The sequence below is a fragment of the Zootoca vivipara genome, chromosome 15 (genome assembly GCF_965207765.1).
Source record: "Zootoca vivipara chromosome 15, rZooViv2.hap1.1, whole genome shotgun sequence".
NCBI classification, from domain to species: Eukaryota; Metazoa; Chordata; class Lepidosauria; order Squamata; family Lacertidae; genus Zootoca; species Zootoca vivipara.
Window position 1 is genome coordinate 16,531,794 of NC_142598.1, and position 21,435 is coordinate 16,553,228.

General features: G+C 46.9%; 1 protein-coding gene across 8 annotated transcripts in view; it reads left to right on the plus strand.

Moving 5' to 3' along the window:
• The window catches only part of ZNF384 (zinc finger protein 384), a 30,670-nt gene extending 10,412 nt beyond the window's left edge, over positions 1–20,258 (plus strand). For 5 of the 8 annotated variants that reach the window (XM_035140918.3, XM_060269167.2, XM_060269171.2 and 2 more), the window contains exons 5-10: positions 3,221–3,343; positions 10,526–10,750; positions 11,320–11,502; positions 12,356–12,434; positions 15,895–16,053; positions 16,200–20,258. In XM_035140918.3, the coding sequence (XP_034996809.2) occupies positions 3,221–3,343; positions 10,526–10,750; positions 11,320–11,502; positions 12,356–12,434; positions 15,895–16,053; positions 16,200–16,604 (1,174 nt within the window). In that variant the 3' untranslated portion in view covers positions 16,605–20,258. The remainder of the gene's footprint in view (positions 1–3,220; positions 3,344–10,525; positions 10,751–11,319; positions 11,503–12,355; positions 12,435–15,894; positions 16,054–16,199) is intronic. The other 3 variants (XM_035140916.3, XM_060269168.2, XM_060269172.2) reach the window with 3 other exon arrangements.
• The last annotated feature ends 1,177 nt before the right edge of the window (positions 20,259–21,435 follow it).

Here is a 21,435-nt window from a genome sequence, read left to right on the forward strand (position 1 = left end):
TGGTTTTTGTGTGTGTGTTTTTTGTACCTGTCACTAAAAGGTAGATATGCTTCAGGAGAGAGAAAGACAGACGAATTGGAAAGGGAAAAGCGCCTAAGGCACAGGTGTTGCCTATTCCAAGATGATGGGAGATGCTAATAATCAGGAGTTATCCTCTGGTCTAAGGCTTCTTGGGCTTTCCTTTGCTGCAGGTTTGTGATAGGAGAACTGGGGTAAAACAAAGCTTTTGTAGATCACCTTAACATCCCTTTACCTGGAGAAAGAACATGAGGCTATGCATTCCATTAGAAACCCAAACGGAACAAAAGTTTTAAAACAGAGATGTAGGAGGAAAAACTGGAGGGGAAGTCGAGAAAGAGAATTGGGGGCTGGGGAGGCAAAGCTACCAATTTCTGGACTGACCTCAATTGGATGAGCTAAAACAGCACCTCAAACTCCACTTTACTTCTCTTATAGATTTCGTACTTCAATGAGGGGTTTGCCCAGATCACTGGGGGGGGGGGGTGCCTAGAGAGCTAGTGATATCTTAAGTTTTTCTGCCACAGATGCTGAGTGCAAAGGTTTGTGTAGTGCAAAATGAGTTTTGTCTATACATTATGAGTAGAGGTTCCTAGCCTTGATGGATGCTAATGCATGCTAACGTGTTGGCTGGTGGTTGTAGTGTCTGAGATACGGAGTTTTCCTTTGCCAGAACTCTAAGCAGGCTTGTTAGTGATTACACCCTCAGCTGGTTGATTGTGTTAGGGACCAGAACAGGAGGAAAGTATCTGCAGATTTTGGCGTTCTCGTACCTCTTCGCATATCTGGTAAAAGTCGCTTGGAAGTGAACGTGCTAAAGAAGGAAATCATGGGGCTGCTTCCTTATTGTCTTGGGTGCCTTAATCTAAGCCAGGCATCCCCAAACTTTGGCCGTCCAGATGTTTTGGACTACAATTCCCATCTTCCCTGACCACTGGTCCTGTTAGCTAGGGATGATGGGAGTTGTAGGCCAAAAAATCTGGACGGCCAAAGTTTGGGGATGCCTGGTCTAAGCTTAACATCTCAGCCTAAATGGAGATTTGAAGTCAAATGTGACCATGGAAAATGATTGGGAAGTTGATTTCCTTGATAACAATGGTTGTGTCCTTCTAATGCTTGATTGGTCTGTTTGTTGCCAGTGAAGGTGCCCAGACAGAAACAAGTTGCCCTCAGTTCCCAGGATTATATTCCATTGTTAACTTTTAGCAAGTATTGGACTCTCGAGAGGCTAGTGCAAATTGCCTGGGGCTATAATTTTATGCTGAGAACATATTTAATTCCACCTGCTGCAAGTCTTGTGTAAATATGAGATACTGAATGGTCATACTTTCCTTGTCCTAGGGTGGATTCTGAATATTTGATATTTGTAGTCTCAGTATATTGCCATAGCTGAACTATTGCTCTGTCTGTTCCGTAATTCTGAGGAATTTGTCTCTCAAGTAGCAATTCCAGTTGTCTCTTGTGCTGAGCTCTGTAACATGCGGTGTGGCTGAACAGGTTGTGCTTGTGTGGGGGTGTTTGCTGTCCATACTACAGGGTTCTCTTCCATTTAAGTAAGATGGTCTTGCATACTAAATTTATTTTTACTAAGTAGCATGAAATAGTTTGCTGGAATCCAGGATCATTATAGGGCATTGGTAAAAGCCAGCTCATTTTGTCTTGAACTTGTGCTGAGGAGTGTTCTTAGATCTGTTTTACCTTGTCCTTTTGTTTTGCAACTGAATTCAAAGCAGGATTTGTGCTGCTGGCACTCTGTCCTTTTACTTCCATTGTTGACTTCTGTAGTTGGTGAGGGCTGCTGTCCTGGTTTGCTTATTAGTGTCTCTCAAGTGTTTCCAAATTATAATGGCTTGGCTTGTCCTCTGTGGCCATAATCCAGCAAAACTATATGACTACATTGGGGCGAGGCGGCAGTATTTTGCATGCAACTTGTAGTTTCTTAATGTGCTTATAGTAGTTTATTAGGACTGTTGAAGAAGCAAATTGCTTTTCAGATTAAAATGGCTTGCTTCTTCGGTATTTGTCATTTCTACCAAAGAAACTTCTGACTCCTTGCTCCAGTGCAGTACAAAATATGGAGCCTCTGACATTGATTGGATGATCAGGTGTGATTGCACAGCACATTCTCATTGACATCGTTCCGGGTACTCAAGGAGCAAAGACATTAGAATGTTTTCAGCCCAACTTTGGTTAAAAAAGGGGAATGTTGCCAATTCTGCTGGGTTAAAAACTTGAAAGCCCTTGAGGAACAGGCTGAAGAATGGTGAAAGGGGTCAAGGGAGAGGAAGCCCAGAAGCAAAGTGGCTGATGGAAGAGTGCAGAGTTGGTGATGGATTGAGAAATCAGAGTCTGAGGGAAGAGCAGGTGAGGGAGGAATGGCCTAGTGAGCAAAGAAGTCTTGGAGTTGTGGGAAGAAAGGGCTAATGAAAAAGAGAGATATCTCAGCGTCAAGGGGGAGTAGGTGGCATAGGGAAGGAAGGCGGGAGTGGTTAGAGCAGCGTTTCCCGAACTTGGGTCTCCTGCTGTTTTGGGACAACAATTTCCACAATCCTTTACCACTGGTCTTGCTAGCTAGGGATTATGGGAGTTGTAGTCCAAAAACAGCTGGCGACCCAAGTTCGGAAAAAACTTGTGTTAGAGGAAACAGAACGAAGAAGCAAGTGGGCTAGAAAGTTGCAACCTAAGGAAGCAATTATTATTGGTTGGGTATAATAAAATGGGGCAGCAGGGAAGAACCAAGGACAAAGTAAGACGTAAGGGATAAGGAAGCAGATGTGCAATTGAGCTTTCAGAGCCTGGGGCAATGGGATTGCTAGACCCTGATAGGCCTGCCTGTACCTTTTAAGAATCGCATAGGAGGTGAGTTCTGTTATTTGTGACTTACTATCACTGCAGCATTTCACGTGACCCTACTAAGGGGACAAGGACAGACTAGAAGTAGTGGCAGATTGGAGCTGCTGTCCTATAGAAGTGAAGCTTAAAAGGGTTGGCATTGCTGTAACAGGATAACTGCTGCCTACGTAGATTTGTTGAATCTTTTCTCTTAATCTGTACCAATTGGACCCAATCTGGCAGCAAGTATTTCAGCCCAATTTATAAGCTAATATTCTGTGGTGGGTGTGAGATCGCCACCACAAAGTGTAACTGATTTTTCCCCCTCCACTAAACTTTGATTATGAAAATCTTCCTCTCTGTTGACCAGGATCCCTGGGGAGCCTAGAACTTCATGGTTTGCAGGATGTGCTGGCTGCGTTAATACTTGGTATAGTTGTCAGAGCTTGGACTTCCCAGCTTCTGGTTTCGTTCATGGAAAAGATCACTTCAAGTTAGTACTGATATTCAAAACTGTGGTTGTTTCTGAGTGTTTATTCAAGCAAAAATAGGCGCTGATGCTTTGGGATCGTCAGATCTTGAGAAGGTGCTGCAGAATACAATTATAGTAGCAATAGCCTTTGGGTGGCGGGAGACTTTCAGTTACCTACAGCAGCTTAGGCAGCAAAATGCGATGCCCAGTGTTCTTTGTGTGCCTAAAGAGCAATAGTGTGAAGCTATTTAATTCAGTAAACAGTAGAACTTTTAACAAGATCTCATGTTCAGAAGTGTTTCCACCCAGGCTGATTCATAGAAGGGTCCCTTGAAAATTCCTAGCCTCTTACTAGCCACTTCCTCTTTGATGCTATTCAAGGGGGCTTTGGATGTTGGGTTGGGACATCTTGCCCACCTGACCATGACACAGAGCCTTGGCTTTAGTCTCTGGTGTATCAGTGACCAGTTCTGAGACCTCGTCATTGCTGGGCAGGCATGTACAGTTGAGGTTGCAAAGTCCCAACTGGACCCGATAACTTTTGTGGTCCTTTGAAGTCTGAGGATGGGGAGAAGACAAAAGGCTTGGGATTAAGTCACTGTGTAGCTGAAGAATACTTTGCAGGCAGGGAGCGCTTTTATTTACAGATCCAGAAGCTCATCACATGGTAAAAGAGCAAGAGTTCTAGTTGTAGGAGCTCCTGATACTCTGCCATGTAACTACCATCCATCGCATCCTCTAGGCTAGGTTTGTTTTTTCTCATTCATACAGTCCTTACAATGAGGCAGGGTGGAATAGTTTTGTTGCCAGAACTACAGGGCTATTTTCCCAGAGCCCTCTCATGACTGCCGCCTCCTAATGGGACATGGTTATGTTATATTCAGCCATATCCAACTTTGGGCCAAAGCTGTGGGTATCAAGTGGAGATAGATGCTCCCCTCTGTTGGAAATGAGTCCAGTTTGTGAGCGTGTCAAAGTCCGTCCTGTTGAAACACTTTTAAGAAAGATGGTTCTGTGTATCCACAGTTAAAATGCTGCAGCTAAGGCTTATAATGAATGTGAAGTCGTGAAGCAGGTTGTTGTAGCAGCATACAGAGGAAGGGGTTGAGCAGGCAGAGCCTCAAAATGGCGCCAAGAAATCAATCTCTATCCAATAATCATTTCTGTAAAACACTGCAAAGCTAGGCAAGAACTGTATTTGATAAAGATTGATTTCTTGGCACCACTGTGAGGCTCCGTCTTATCTTTTGTGGTTTTGGTACAGCCTTTTTTCTTATCCTTTTTCACTGTAGAGCATCATGGGGTCATATGGTATTGCATTGGTCTTTCCCAGTTCTTGTGCATCTCCAGCTTTTGAGGGCTGCCTTCACGTAGTGAAGTGTGGATGCCTGCCTGAGAGGAGAAGGTGCATGCATGATGGTAGTGGTGAAGTGAACATAGTCTGCAGTGAACATAAGAGCTCTTCTGGAGCAGACCAAAGTAGTCTGATCTAGTCCAGCGTCTTGTTTTCCACAGTGACCATCCAGATCCTTGTGGGAAGTCTAACAGTGAGGCATCGGTGCTATATCCCTCTCATGCTGCCTGCATATAAATTTTGTATAGATTTGTACAAATGCTGCCATTACCGGGATTTAAAAGGTGGAATTGACGTCCTGGATCTTAGGCAAGTCAATTGAAAAATTGCAACTCCAGCCTTACAATATTGGCAATTATTATTATTTTTATTCCTTTCCTAATGATCCCTGACATGGAATGTCATTTTCAACACTGTTGTACCCTCAGTTGTCTTTTTCATTGATTTATCCACCCCAATCCTAAATCGCTTTCCTAGTCAATCACCCCACCTGCTAACATTGACTGAACATTTCTCATTTCTCTCAACCTCTTTATTTTTATTACCCTGAACAATTCTCAGCAAATTTGACTACATTACTGCTCGCTCCTAGCTTCAGATGAACAAGCTTAAAACCACAGGCCCCGATGAAGGTCCTTTGGGGACCCCACTGATTAAATTTCTCTGTTGTGAGAACAGCCTGCTTATTCCACTCTCTGCTTCCTGTTCTTTATCCTATGGCTGCTAAGTTTCCTCTGGAGCCTTTGGTGAGGAATTTCTAACAGGGCATAATCCCATGTGAGTTTGACATTGACTCCCTGCTCCTCTTCAAATGGACATGTCCCCAAGCTGTTGGAGAGTTCACCAGCTGGAAGGAAGGAAGGAATAAGGGCACCTAATACTTTCATTGGAGCCTCGGGGCCTGCTTCCAGTCATCAGGGCATGCTTGTGTGTGATATCTGTGGGTTCCAGTGCTACTAACCGCAGGAGATTTAGGCTTCCATTACCGTTTTGATGCTTCATATTATAGTGCACTCACCCAGCTCTTCTCAGCATTTGTTGAAGGGGCGTTGTATGTCTGGGTTGCCTGAGCCTTTCCCCACTCCACCCGGTATCGTCCCCCAACTTAAGGCACTTGTCCTTGAACCCTGTTGCAGCTTGATTCCTGGTGCTAGTGGGCATGTGCCTGGCAGCGTTCAAAATTTGCCAGGCGCATTTTGCGCCTAGCTATCAGCCACTGTGAGGATGCCCGGGTGCCAGGAGGGCGCCTGACGTCTCCACCATCTGGAGGTGCATGCCTGGGGATCCTTGGATCTTGCCTGTTTTCACACACTAGCAACGCATCCTTTAGAATTCTATTAGTGGTATTTTATCTGCACAATCGGAACGAATTTCAGGAACCAAAATGTCGTGTTGAAAAATGCAACTTTTGTGCCATCTGGCCCCAAAATGGCAACTAGACATTCTGTTTTGGCGACTGTAACCTGGTTTAAGGAGCCTTTGGGCGCTGAGTTTCTAATACTGGTGCCTGGATATTTGACACCACTGGTTTGAAGGTGGTACTGCCAGACAACCAAATGGTTTTAGCTTTGTTTGCCAGATCAGCTTGTTTAGGCATGCATATGAATGAGAGAATATTTTCAGAGTAAAACCCCCAGCTTCTGCATTTACAGGGGGCGTGGGGGGAACAAGAAACCCGCAGCACTTGGAAATTGATGGTGTGGTGTAATGTTTGATTTTGGCAACTATTTGCATTCTGTGGTTGGCTTAGAAAGATGCATTCAGTCAAGAGCAAAGAAGAGCTCAGTGCTTAAAAAGAGTTGCCGATTCCCAAGTATGCACTGAGTGTTTAGTTTGATGGAGGGCTGGTTTGGCATGAGTTTTGAGTCAGTAAATCCCCAGGTCGGATTTCAGTAAGCTCAATTTTCTAGCCTCTTCTCTGAAATACGGAGGACATAGAACCATTGCAACGATGATCTATGTGGCTGCTTTGAGCATTAGATTTTGAAAAGGATGCCACCTTTTCACAGTGCAGCACTGAAGTTCCTTCTCTGGCTTGCATGGGTTAATAACTACTATGACAGCAGTGGGTGTATATACTTTCTCTCAGTCCCAGCATAGAGATCCATAAATCCTGAATCAGGTCCTAGCTGAGTACTGCTTATTCTGGCATTGACTCGCCTAGGTCTCAAGCTGTGTTCTTCCTCAGCCTTGCTGCGGGGTTGAACTTTGGGGGCCATTTGCATGTAAGGCATGTACGCCCTCAGTGAGCTAGGGAGGGACTCTCCCAGAAGGAGGTGTTCCTGTGAGCTTTTCAGCCCAAGTGAAGTGTATCCAGGCTTACATTTTTTAATATTGTTCATATGCTTCTAGAGGGGAGAACCAGTTAAGTGTAGGTATGTTTTTCTGAAAGTCAGAGAGCTGGAGAAGCGTCTTCGTGGTCCCTGGGTGAGCTACAAAGGAGTGTGTGTCGGTTTTGTTTTCATGCTCATGGCTTGCCTTACTCCTTACTCTTAAAAGCACTTCCCTGTAGCTGACCCAAGTCATTCCTGCATGTTGAATGGTTTGCAGGCAGCTTTGCAGAAGATTTGGATGAGTTCGCAAGCAGAGGTCCCTGCGCCAAGAAATAGGGAAGCGCAACATGTAGAAATATCTACGTAGGGGTCATTGTTCCCTGTTTAAGATCTGAAGCGCCCCACTTTGTTCTTAAAAACAAAATGTGTACTGTACGTGTCATAGCGCATTCTTTTTCATCTGCGGGATTAGAAATGTCCTGCTTTCCTATGGTAGTTTTCTGTCACCGTTTCATAAGTGGGAAACTTTGCCATGATATTCCCTCTATTGATCTTCATTCTTCTAGCAGTGTGTGGTCGGGATCTCACACAGCGATCCTGCCTGCTTTAGAGGCTGAGATGGTTATGGCAACCTTTTAGAAAGCTGTTTTGAGAACCTCACACAGTTTTCTGAATACTGAGGAAAGAAAATTGGGGAGTTTTTAAGACCAGCTTTTTATGTAATGGCTAAGAAAAATTGGGAAGGAAAGTTGAGACTGAAAACCCTCTTCTTTTTCTCAAAGCAGCTACTTCTCTGTCCTTCCCTTGTTCTCCTCGGAGGAATGAATGCCTATGCAAACTTTCCTAGAGGCCAGCTCCATTTCAGCTGCGTTGCTGAGGACTGTTATGCTGGGGGAAATGAGTTAACAGCTTAGCTATGGCAAGAATTTTCTATCTATAGGAAATCCAGTTGTGAGATCTTTACACTCAAACCTGCAGAGTGTGTGGCATTTCATGTGAGGCTCCCATTTTTAAAAGGTTTTGCATAATCAAAACCATCTGTTGAATTTTACCAGACACCAGACATTTTTGTTTGTTTTTTTAGAAAAAGGAAGTTAATCCTAGAAATTCAAACCAAAGCCTTGTGTCCGGGTGGCTATTTTGGGAGGGGGGGCGTTGGAGCTATAGCTAGTCTGGGAAAGCCCTGCTTTAACTGCATGGAAAAGGGAGCATGCCAGTTCATACATGAACTATTTAAAAATCTATCCAAAAAGGGCAAGCAATAGATAATGTTGGCAGAGTGAAATCCAGAAAGCGTTGCTTTATTAATGCCATGTGCTCATGCCCCTACAGTATCATTCTGCTTTCACAAATGGTCTGAAAAAGTACCAAGTAAAGACATGTAATCTATTATTGTCATTTATTATTATTTACTAAATTTGTATACCACCCTATACCCACAGTTCACAGGATAAAATCACAAAATACATAATAATAACAAAAGCAACCCAACCCCACCCCTTCCCATAACATTTAAAAAGGCATTGGAGGAACATTTTTGCCTGGCGCCTAAAGGTGTACAATGAAGGTGCCAAGCAAACATCCCAGGAGAGCATTCCATAGACGGGGAGCTACTGCAGAGAAGGCCCGTTCTCCTGTTGCCACCCTCCGGACCTCTCATGGAGGAGGCACGCGTAGAAGGGCCTCAGAAGGTGAACTGAGGGTCCGGCAGGTTCATATGGAAACCTGCATATGAACTCTGAATTCTGTGTTGTTATAAAATGGTCTCTGCCATATGATAAGACAGTTAGGCATTTAAAATGGGAGTTGTTGTTTTGGTCTGTTACTGTGTACTGTTATCTTGTATTTAATAAAATAAACAAATTTTTAATACATGAAAACATATTTTAATATATTTATTGAAATAAAACATTTAATTAAATAAATAAAATGTAGAATGATACAATGAAAGGGCGGCCTGTACATCATGGAGCAACCGTTTCCTTCCCACCAGCCAAAGCAGAATGAGATAGAACGTCTGAGTTATGGTCACATGACTTTCCTGAACATGTGATCTTCCTTGTGAATAATGTGCTCCTACCTATAAAGCGTATCTGAGCCCTTGCATGGTGAAGGTGGGGGTATGAATCAGGAAATCCTTAGTTTAAATCTTGTCTCTGCCTTCCCTCAACTCATTAGGTAGCCATAATCCAGGCATAGGCAAACTTCGGCCCTCCAGATGTTTTGGCCTACAACTCCCATGATCCCTAGCTAACAGGACCAGTGGTCAGAGATGATGGGAATTGTAGCCCAAAACATCTGGAGGGCCGAAGTCTGCCTATGCCTGCCATAGTCACTCCTATCGGCAATACGGGGCTGATACTGACCAACTTTACCCTGTTGTGTTCTTACAAAAAACCTGTAATGTGTGAAGTTCTTTTAGAGTATGTGCATTATCTAAATGTTAAGGTGATATTGATGAAATGGCATTTAAAATGACATGTTCTGTTGTTAATGAAATGTAAGTAAGCAACATTTACCATCCAATAGTAGGGGTATCCCAGATACTAAGACAATTTGCAGGGGTTTCCACATCAATCAGCTGCCATCCTTTTCATAAGTGAACTGCAGGGATTGTGGCTATTTCTTCCTGAAAAGAGGGGGTGTCTTATAATTTTTAATGCTTACCTAGGCTTGGGAATAGGTTAGAGATTAGCTCTTTGGTTTGGGAAAGGCAAGTGACTGTTATAACACTATATATCATGGATTCAGATTGCATTGTTGAGTAAAATCAGCACTCAGTTCTACAGAGCAGAAAGCAATTGCTTGTATCATGGCATCTCAGTTTGCATCCATTATGGGTATCTGTCATGGTTTCTTTAGCTCCACATCCTAGGGCACTGGGGAGGGGGGTGGGGAGCCATGAGGCCAGGGCCAAATGCAGCCTTCATGTCCTCTGTCCACCGCTTGGACCTCTGCCCAGGCCATGCCCAGTCTTCTGACACTTCTCAGTGGCCTTGCTCTGAGCTAATGTCAAAACATTTGACTTTTCTCAGTAGTTTGCAGTAGTTTAATGTGCAGAGTTAATTACCCGAGGTAGATTCACCCCAATTGTTGCATGTGTGAAACGAGGTCCACTCATGCAATAGGACTTCCTGCCTCTCTTCCCCCTGTGTTCCCCAAAACTGCTCTGGAAGGCTGGGGGGAGGGGGGACTCCCAGAACAAGTTTGTGGGGGGCACACTTAGGGAGGAGAGAGTGGGAAAGTCTTGTTGTGTGAGTGGACTTTGCTCCCTGTGCGCACCCTTCATGTATTGCTATGTTGAATTCCACCCACTGGATGCTCCCTTAGTTTTGCCTGGGGGCCCCACCCAGTGATTGCCCCAGAACGTCCCCCATGATGGAATATTCCCACCCCTGCCCTAGTTGAAGTGTAGCTTATTGTAGATCTGCTTCGCCAGAACTGAATTAGGGGGGGGAAGAGAACTTGGGGGTGGAGGAGCTAGCCCTTGGGGGTAAGCAGCAACCTTCTAGCGAGCAGTGGATAGGTATCTTCAGGCACGGGGGTGTGATCCTGTCTCTTTCGCCCTGGTATCAGGTGCCGGATGTGTTCCCTGACCTTCTACTCCAAGTCGGAGATGCAGATCCACTCCAAAACCCACACCGAGGCAAAGCCGCACAAGTGCCCTCACTGCTCCAAGAGCTTCGCCAACAGCTCCTACCTGGCTCAGCACATACGCATCCACTCTGGGGCCAAGCCCTACACCTGCAGCTACTGCCAGAAGGCCTTCCGCCAGCTCTCGCACCTACAGCAGCACACACGGTAAGGGCCGCGAGGGCGGGGGAGGCTTCCGCGCTGCATGTGCTGCCGGCATCTTCGCATGGGGGGGGGAGACTGCTCAGGGCAGCGTTGACATTGACTGCCAGTGGTTCCCCCATTAGTGCACTGAGCAAAAGTACTCCTCAGTGTGTGCTCTCTAGCCCTCTTCTAAAGAGCCGCCCGGGGCGAGTTGAGGGGGGCTGTTTAGCTGTCAAAGACAGGCATTCCTCTGTGATCCGTGGGAGACTGAAAGCTGTAGGTCAGGACTGGCAGCCTCCCCAAACGGCACTTCCTGAGCAGCCGTCCCTACCCCCCCCCCAAGCCCACCCCAGCCCCCGGGGCTTCCCAAGCGCCCACTTCTGCCAGCCCGGTTCTCCTCTCTCTGACCTCCTGGTGCAGCTAGCGCTCTCAGCCTTTCGTTCTTTCTTTGCTGGAGCTCGGGGCAAGAGCGCTCCTTGGTTTTCCTCCCCTGTCGCCAGGCAGCATGGTGCCGTCCCTCATGCCCTTGCTAGCCAGCTGGCGGTCATATCCCAACTGCTGCCCCTGCTCCTCCTCCTCCTCCTCTTCGGCAGGATCCACTCCAAGCTCCACACGGCGATTGTCAAGCCGCACAAGTGCCCTCACTGCTCCAAGAGCTTCGCCAACACGTCCTACCTGGCCCAGCACCTCCGCATCCACTCGGGGGTCAAACCCTACACGTGCCGTTACTGCCAGAAGGCGTTCCGCCAGCTCTCCCACCTACAGCAGCACACACGGTAAGGGCCAAGGAGGCTGGGGGCCCAGCCTGGCCCCCCGTGCCGTCAGCATGCACCTTTTTGGAGCACGCACGCCAAGCATGCAGAGTGGGGGGGGGCGCGGGGGGGAGGTGGAACGGCCCCGTCAATCGCAAGGGAGCGGCCCACCAGAGAGGATGGAGTGAGGGCTGCAGAAAAGACAACTGACCTTGCCAGGGCAGGGGTGGGCAGGGGCCTACCCTGGGGAAGTCTCTCCCCCCCCCACATTTCCCCCAGGGGGTCACAGAGAGAGAGAGTGGGGGGCAGACACGGGTCATTAGGGGTCCCAACCTATGGGAAGGGGGAGGGATGGCAAGAATTGGAGCGCAAGGGTGTGGGGAAGCTTCCATTGGATAGAAAGCGGAGCCACTTCCTTTAGCAATTCTGGCCTGGCCTTGGGGACGGTGTTGGTTCTTTTGTAAGGCTAATGAATGGATCTGTGGGCCTGTCCTTGGGCACTGTGGAGGGCAGAAGGAAATTGCCCACAGACTCCGCTTGAGCAGAGATCTTGCTCTCCAGTCCCTTGCCTTGGCACAGCTGCGGGTGACTGTGGTACCGGTGAGCTTGCCTTTTGTCCAGGAGCTGCTTGTCCCTCTTCTTTTGTTCTTGCACGATCTTGCATGCTTCCCCCTTGCCCTTAGCTAGCTCAAGTCGAAGGAGTAAGGGTTTGCGACATGGGGTTCACACTAGAGAATTGAACGAATAAGCCTGGTGGAGGGGAGTTCACCTCTTGCTTAGCTCAACTGTAGGGCTTGATCGGAGCGTCTGGGAGCAGGTTTCTCTTTCTGTGTTTCTTCTGCTCATCTTCCCTTTGCGCTTTTCCTTTCTGCGGCAGGATTCATACTGGAGACCGGCCCTACAAATGTGCTCACCCTGGGTGCGAAAAGGCTTTCACGCAGCTCTCCAACCTGCAGGTAAGGTAGTGAAATTGCTTCATATTCCCTTTTGAAGTAGGACACTATATGGTCCTTTGTTTCTCCAAACCAGAGCAGAAAGGAGTTGTGGCTGGAGAGTGTTAATGTTAGAAAAGGAGGCATCTCTATATCTGTTCATTCCTCAAGTGCAGGATCTGTGGGTGTGACCAGGGTTGTGTTGAGAGCCTAGAACAGGCATAGGCAACTTTGGCTCTGCAGATGTTTTGGAACTACAACTCCCATGATCCCTGACCACTGGCCCTGTTAGCTAGGGATCATGGGAGTTGTAGTTCCAAAACATCTGCAGAGCCAAGGTTGCCTATGCCTGGCCTAGAATGAGCAGGAAGTTGTTTACTGTGGGGGGGGGGCGTTCATCAGAATTTAAAAGAATTGTGAAAATATTGAAATCCCTAGAGTTATTTTTGGAGGGTGGGCTGGGGATAAGACAGCTCCCATTGATCTCAGTGGGGCCTAAGTTCAACCAGTTTAGTCTGCTTTTATGGATAGCTCAGTTGCTTAGAGCGTGGTGCTGATAATGCCAAGGTTGCTGGTTCAATCCCCAGATGGGATAGATGCCTTGCAGGGGATTGGACTAGAGCAGGGGTCCCCAAATGCGGGGGATGCGGCCCAATCGCCTTCTAAATCCGGCCCGCGGACAGTCCAGAAATCAGCATGTTTTTACATGAGTAGAATGTGTGTTTTTATTTAAAATACATCTCTGGGTTATTTGTGAGGCCTGCCTGGTGTTTTTACATGAGTAGAATGTGTCCTTTTATTTAAAATGCATCTCTAGGTTATTTGTGGGGCATAGGAATTCGTTCATATTCTTCCCCAGAATATAGTCCGGCCCCCCACAAGGTCTGAGGGACAGTGGACCGGCCCCCTGCTGAAAAAGTTTGCTGACCCCTGGACTAGAGGATCCTCGGGGTCCCTTCCGACTACAATTCTATGATTCTCTGGTCCCAATATTGGTAGTTTTAGTACCAATATTGCATAAAATTAATGAACTGTTCACTAGACATTGTGCAATAAATGGAACAGACCAGTCTTATCCTACTACAGGCTTGCAATTCTGAATCGAAATAAGCAGCCTGAAGAAATATGTGTGTGTGTGTGAGAGAGAGAGAGAGAGAGAGCTGGAAGTCTGAGTATCTGTTAAAGGAAAAGGCGAGGATGTTCATGTGTGGCTTTTTTCAATTACTGTGGTGCAGTCTGATTTGGTTGCTTAAGTAATCGTGGGAAGGTCAGTGGTTGTTGCCTGTCACAGTAGGTAGATAGCTTGATCTATAAAAAATAAGATGTTCCTATCGGTATGAATAGTGACAAATCTTAATGCTGAATTCAGAACAGCTGCCATTGCTTCCTGTGAACCGTGTGTGTGTGTGTGTGTGGAATCTGCTTGTTAACATGACTACATATGAATTTTAATGGCTTGGGGGGACGGGGGGAGCATGCATTGCAGAATACAAATTCTAAAAATTAAAGGCTTTGCTTGAAGATTTTGGAAAGGATAGCTTAGGGTGTGCTTGCATCCTTTTTATGCTGAACAAACCTGAAATGTGGTATGAGTTTGGAGCAGAGAAACAAAGAAGGATGGGATAAGGGAGAAGGAACATTGGGAGGGATGGGGAAAGAGATGGGTAGATGGAGAACCTCGTGAAGTGCCCAGGTTTGAACTCTGGACACAGCAATTTAAGCAAGGTTTAATTAACCCATCTTCATAGGGGAAAGGCCTGGAGCCCAGGAAACAAAATTGGATGCTAAATCCCAACACACTGTCCACTTTCTTGGTTATTGCATATTTAACCAGATAAGTTAAATATTTCTCAAAGTCGTTTTCAGAATATTTTAAACGAGGGCTGGTGGTTCAGTTAGCAGCCTCTTAATGAAATACCATATATAACTAATCCCATCTTTGCCAATGCTAGCATCAAGAAGAAAAGGAGATGGCTCTCCTCTCTTTCCCGTCTGGTGCATTTAGGTCCACTTTACCCCCTTGCAATGCCCCACACCTTTTATGGAACAGATTCTGCACCGCTTGCCCATGATGGCAGCAGGGAGAAGAGGAGGAAGGACAAGTCAACTCGCACAGCTTTAGGTATTGTTCAAAGTCTGCCAAGCGACAGCTGATCTCTCCTAAGTGGAAGTGTGGGGCAAAGTAAGGAGATGAGGGTCAGCAACACTCTGAAGCCACTATTACTTAACCTTGGCCTCTGAGAAATGGAATAGAGATGGTAGGGAATGGGTGAATGGGTCTTTGAACATGGCACCACAATAAGAAGCTAGGTTTTATCAATACAGCTTCTGCCGTGTGTGCATATGTGTATAGAGAGAGCCAGTGTGGTGTAGTGGTTAGAGTTGCAGACTAGGACCATGAAGACCTGGGCTCAAGTCCTCGCTCAGCCTGCCAAGATCACTTATGATCTTTGTCCAGTCACTTATTCTCACTTCTTCCATCTCACAGCCCTGAGCTTCAAGGGCTTGATTAATAAAAGCAATGGTGGGTGGGTTGGGGGTACCATGTTTGCAGCCTTGACCTTGGAGAAGGGTGGAATATAAATGAAGCAAATAGTATAAATGAAAGCTGTGTTGGTTTCATATCACTTTGGGTTCCTTAAGTGCAAAGGCAATTAACTGAGAGGACAGTTAGCATTTGTATGGCTGTCCAAAGCAAGCATAAATCTCTGGCTATAGAGTATGTTACAGGTTCAGTATGTCAGGTCAAGAGCAAGCTTGAAGTCTCAGATGTGTAGAGATTTGAAGGACCTCTATGGAATCAAGACTTGGAGTGCTTGTTCTTGAGCTTAGAATTCTGGGGTGACTACCGGCTAACTTGCCCTTTCTCAACCTTGGGTCCTCAGTTGTTGTTGGACTACAATACCCATCATTCCTTGCTGCTAGGACCAGGAGTTAGGGGATGGTGGGAGTTGTAGTCCTACATCCCATATGAAGGATCATTTTCCTCCCTCCAGAGAAGGAACTTGTCACAGTAAGCACCAACGTTTGCATCTGGGGACATGGGCGTAGCCAAGAGGGGGCAGAGGGGCAGCTGCCCCCCTCCCCCAGATCAAGTGAAATAATAAAAACACTTAGCTAACTGACCAGTCATGTTGGTTTTGCCCCCCCTCCAAGTCCTGCCCCCCCCCCACAAAAATCTTGGCTACACTGATGTCTGGGGACCCTTAAATAATCCAATAGCAGAATGTCCATGTTCTGTGATTACCCCTGTGGCATCACCCCTGAACCTGCTCCAGAAGATTCCCCCTAACCCTCCAGACCAGATTTTGGGATTGCACAGGGAGGGGGGGATGATCAAAAATGGCCTCCTCTTCTTGTTCCACTGACAGATTCCTTCCAGACGGTTGTTATTGGGCTCCACCCTCGCTTCTGACTGCATCAGTAGTGGGGCTGAAGTCTAACTTTAATCCGCACCCCTTCTGTCTCCTCTCATGCTCTGCAGTCCCACAGAAGGCAGCACAACAAAGACAAACCATTCAAGTGCCACAACTGCCACCGTGCGTACACGGATGGCACCTCTCTCGAGGTCCACCTGGCCACCCACACGGTGAAGCATGCCAAGATCTACAACTGCTCCATGTGCAATCGGGCTTACACCTCAGTAAGTACCATCCTGTGTTGGGTCTTGGCAGTACTTTGGAAAGAGATTCCCCATGGCTTCTCTGTTAGCATGAAGGAGATAGTTGTCCTGTCTGTCTGTCTGTCTGTCTGTGTCTGGTTTTATTTTCCATCTCTCTTCTGTTACAGGAGACATACCTGATGAAGCATATGCGGAAACACAATATCCCTGATGCCCAGCAGCAGGTGGCTGTGGTCCAAGCCCAGGTGCAGGCCCAGGTCCAAGCCCAAGTTCAGGCCCAGGTTCAAGCCCAGGTCCAGGCCCAAGTTCAAGCCCAGGTCCAAGCTCAGGCTCAGGCTCAAGCTCAAGCTCAAGCTCAAGCTCAGGCATCGCAGCAGCAACAGCAACAGCAGCAGCACTTCCAGTCACAAGGCGGCGGGGCAGCCGGGGGCCCGTCTGGAGACAACCCTCCCAACCCGCCGCCCCAATGTTCCTTTGACCTTTCCCCTTACAAGACTTCAGAACATCACAAAGACATCTGTCTCACGGTTAGCACCAGCGCCATCCAGGTGGAGCATCTTTCCAGTTCCTAGAGACCTTGCTAGAGGGGAACGGGGGAAAAACTCCTTGCTCGTAATCTGTGCCCGAGGGCATTTCTGGTGTGGCGGCCTCTCCTCGTGCAGCAAGCAGCCTCTGGCCTCTTCTTCTACAGCTTCCCTTTGGGTGGGCGGGGGGAATGGGAAATGGGGGCTGTGTCCCCGTAGCGGCTGCCCCTTGGCTCAACCATCTGTGCTTCAAGGTGCAACAACAGCACGTCCTAGACGTAGGGGAACGAGCCGGTTACTTGTGAGAGGCAGTCCTCTGTTTCAGGAAGCATCTTTGGTTCGTCCAGGGAAAGCCCCCGTTTCTGTCACTTTATGAGACGAAAGGAGAACGCCCTTTGGTTGCCTAAGTGAGGTGAAGCTGTTTGATGGAAGGGGCTGCAGCAGCGGCTGGCCGATGGCGGATGAGCGAGGGCAAGGGAGCCTCTGGAAGCTTTCCCTTGGGTGGGGAGCGGAGAGCACTTGCTCTTTTCGTCTCCCCTCCTTTCGAGGGGGAGGGAAAATGGCTGCTCCAGTTCTAGGTACCAAATGTGCCCACCTTGCAGACGTGTAGGCAAAAGGGGTGTTGCAGAGGGTTTGACCTGTACCGGCTGAATCACACACTGTAGGTGGCTGGCATTGAGGTTACAAACCTTTCTTCCCAACCAGATGCAGAAGTAATGAGGGGGGGGGGGAGGTTCGGCACCCGTTGCAACAAGAAGCCTGCTGCAGATAATAAGATGAAAGTCTGAACCAAAACAAAATAAGCAGCTGGTGGTGACAGTGCCAAAATGAAGCCCGGTCCCTTCCCTCAGAGAGGAGGGGAGGTTGGGGGCTAGGGAGGCCATCCTTCTGACTTCTTCCCCCCAGGATCACAGGCTGCACCCCCAAAAGGGAGTCCTTTCTGAGGGGCCAAGGGGAAAAGGAACTGCTGAGCTGCTCCTTGCTGCACATCGTCCAAATGCTTCCTTTGCTCTCTCAATCGCCAAGAAAAAACCCGGAAGGAGGTGGCTGCAGTGGCAGCACACAGACAGCAAGGCAGCGACTGAATCTTGCAGAGGGTGGACAGTGGAGAAGAGGGGAAGACTATGGAAACAGCTGCTCACACAGAGAGAGAGACCAATGAAAAAAAGGGGGAAACCCCAAGCATAGACTCAAACTCCCATTGAATTTAAATATATCTATATATCTATATAAATATATATATACAGATAGATAGATAGATATATCTATTCACACCCCAGCCCCATTTGGCCTGCTCTGTCCTTGCTGTAATTGTTTTTATCTGTGTTTATAAAACGCATTATCCTTGCACACTTTTACTTTTCAATCCTTGATTTATGCCCTTTCTTGCTCTCACCATCTTCCAAGTTATTTCCCCCCATTTTCTCTTCTGCTATCGCCATCTTCCAAGTTATTTCCCCCGTTTTCTCTTCTTCTGCCCCCTCCCCAATCTCTCTCTCTAATCTTGTGGTTTCCTATGCCATCATTTCAATTTTCCTAGTTATCACTTGAATCACAGAGGAAGGGAAGGAAGCAGGGAGGGAGCTGATTGGAATTTGAGCAACAACAATGGAAAGATCCCTTACGGGCATGTGAATACCGCAAGGGGGAGATTTTGGAGGAGGGGGGTTGTAAGGATTCTGCTTTTTTTATATAAAAATAATACTGGTGCATAAAATAGAAATTGGTTCAGATGCTTTTCTATGTGAACTGGGAATCGTTGGCAGTAGCTGCATGCCCAAGGCCAAGAGTATGGGGATTGCATGTTCTCCTCTCATCCATGAGAGATCCGGCCAAGCAGGAACATTGCAAGCCACCTTCTATGCAAACTGCTCTTGCTTCCCTGAGTGCAGAAAGCAGCTGCTGTTTGAACACAAATCCATAAGTGACCTGATAACTCTTGGGATGGACCAGGACTGAAAAACACGTTCCCCTCCCCACCCACCTCCAATGGGCCACACGAAGCCCCGCTGAAACTAAAAGGCACATTGACATTTCAAAACTGAGGTTCGGCTCCAGGGACTGTGATGAATTTGAGTGTGTGTGTGTGTGTGTGTTGTTTCTGTCGTCAGACATGGTTGCAAATATCCTAACAAAAGTGCCATGCGCGTATTGTGTGTGTGTGTGTGTACACGAACATGCACATGTCTGGCTGAATCCTACACTTCCTTCTCATTGGAGTGTGAATTACCTGGGCCTGATAATATATGTCTTGGTTGATCATGGTTGCTAACCATTGTTGGAGCTGCAGGAATGGTGTGTCCTCTTTTATTTCCGTGTACCAGCTTCCACATGCCAGCCATAACCTTGAGTTAGTAACTAAAGTTGTTGTATGTGAATACCCATGCAGTGTTTCAGCATAAGAGTAATTCCAGTTCCTACCAGAAACATTGGGGCAGATGAACGCTTTCATGAGCCACAAATGAGGCAGTGTTGGCATTTCCCCAACACAGCAGAGTCTAAGGCTGTGTACAGACCATAACTGAAGCATATGAGAACACTGTCTGTGCCCAATGGCACCTATATTCACGTCTCCCCCCCCCCTCCCCAATTATGCTCAGAAGGTTTGTAATTGGCAAAACCTGTTTGACCACAGAGGGGCAGCCTATGAATGTATGTACCATGGGCAAAAGTGGTACACTCTTGTATGCTGATTTCAGGCCTTTGAGAAAAATATCTCTGCACTGCTTTCAGCACTTAAGGAGTCAGATAATGTGCCTTGGAGATGGACACCAATTCATTTTGTACGTGAGAACGCAAACTCTTTCATGCTCCGACTTCCGGGGCTTGTTTAAACTGACCTTTCGACTCATTCACCAGGATGAAGCAGCTATCTCAGTCTCCTTGCTCCTCCGTGAGGAGGTGACTATGGGGTGTACGTTGAGAATCCTGTTTTCCAAGCGTGGAAACAGCCTGTGTCCTTAATCTAATGTGGGCCATTGAGATAAAGAATTGGACAGCGCTGAGAGCCACACATGGTTCCAGATATTCAAGCCTGGGCGGGGGGGGGGGGGTTGCAAGGATTGAACCTACCTGTTGGTCCTGGAAATTTAACAGGACGTGAGTTGGGGTAAGAGCACCGCAGTCTATTTGGCAATCATAAAGCACCTTGCGTATGTGGGCATCTTCCCAGGCTGGCACCCCTTTTCTGCACTCCCCTAACTTTGATTTGGTTGCTGTTTCGGTCAGCATCCCCACCTCCTGAGCTGCACCAGAGAGGGAAGAGATCTGAGAGAAGTGGGTAGTGAGAGCCGAGAACACAGCGTTGCTTATGGTGAATAGAAAAGCGCTTCTCCGCAGATGCAGTGTCTAAAGTAGCCAATGAAAACACATCAAGTCAAGAAATGCCAAATGTTCCCAATGCTGGGCCAGTGTTCATGCTTTTCCCGTCTTCAGTAAAGAAAGAGTACCAGTGGAATTCGGGTCACTGAATATTAAGGCAACCATTTCCTGTTTTTGCTCGTACCTCGTTAAAAACGCAGCATCAGTTCAGTGTAATTTTCACTTCTCTCAAAAGACCTTTCGAGTTGCATTTCCCAGAGGGAGAGGGGTATTTTAAATTTCAAACTTTTAATATTGCATTAGATCTTTTTGTATTTAATTTCATTACTTTTTTAAAAAAGAATAAACTCCGAAAGCCCTCTTAACCTTCATGAAACCAAATTTGTGTGTGGTCGAATTTTTAGCTGTTGACATGGCTGGAAGGGGTGCTGTAATCAAACCATCCTCTAAACTGAACGTGTTTTTAAAAAAAAAGCTTCAGAAATTTTGTTGTTCATGCCCCTCTTTGTTTCTAAACATTAGAATGTTCACACATATTTCCAAACACTTTGTTTGTCTTCATACTGCTTTCATTATTTTCCCCCATACTGCTTTTAAATGCCAAAGAAGGTAGAGGAGATGGCTGTATCATTTGTTGTTACTGTCAGCAGGTGTATACTGTATATGTATTTATGTGCATCCCACTCATTTTCAACCTAAATTTGTATGTTCCCCTGGGAGCTTTAAGCAAAAGGTAGGAAGGAAACCAGTAAGTACAATAAAACTAGCATAAAAAGGTAAAGGGGCCCCTGACCATCAGGTCCAGTCATGTCCGACTCTGGGGTTGTGGCGCTCATCTCGCTCTATAGGCCAAGGGAGCCGGTGTTTGTCCGCAGACAGCTTCCGGGTCATGTGGCCAGCATGACAAAGCTGCTTCTGGCGAACCAGAGCAGCGCACGGAAACACAGTTTACCTTCCCGCCGGAGCGGTCCCTATTTATCTACTTGCACTTGACATGCTTTCGAACTGCTAGGTGGGCAGGAGCTGGGACCAAGCAACGGGAGCTCACCCCGTTGCAGGGATTCGAACCGCTGACCTTCTGATCAGCAAGCCCTAGACTCTGTGGTTATTAACTCACAGCGCCACCTATTATAATATTACTATACTATTATAATCAGCCAATTGGACAGTAAAATCAAAACTGCCTAAATTAAAAATAGTAGCATTAGAAGTTGTTAAAAGTCTGTGAAAATAGAAATGTGCTTGCTTGTGCCCAAATCAGGATTTGCCAGCCTAGCTCCCATGAAGGCTTCCACCAGTGCCCCAGACTCTGGCCTTTCTTGTCTTTTTTAAAAAAGTAATTATCTTGCCCTCCTAGCTAGAAAATTGTGGGGCAAAACATTCAGGTATCTTCTAAGCCAGAGTTTCCCAGACTTGAGTCTCCAGCTGTTTCTGGAATACAACCGCCATCATCCCTAGCTAGCAGGACCAGTGGTCAGAGAGGGTGGGAATTGTCCAAAAACAGCTAGAAACCCAAGTTTGGGAAGCCCTGTTCTAAGCAATTTCTCTGAAATGAGAG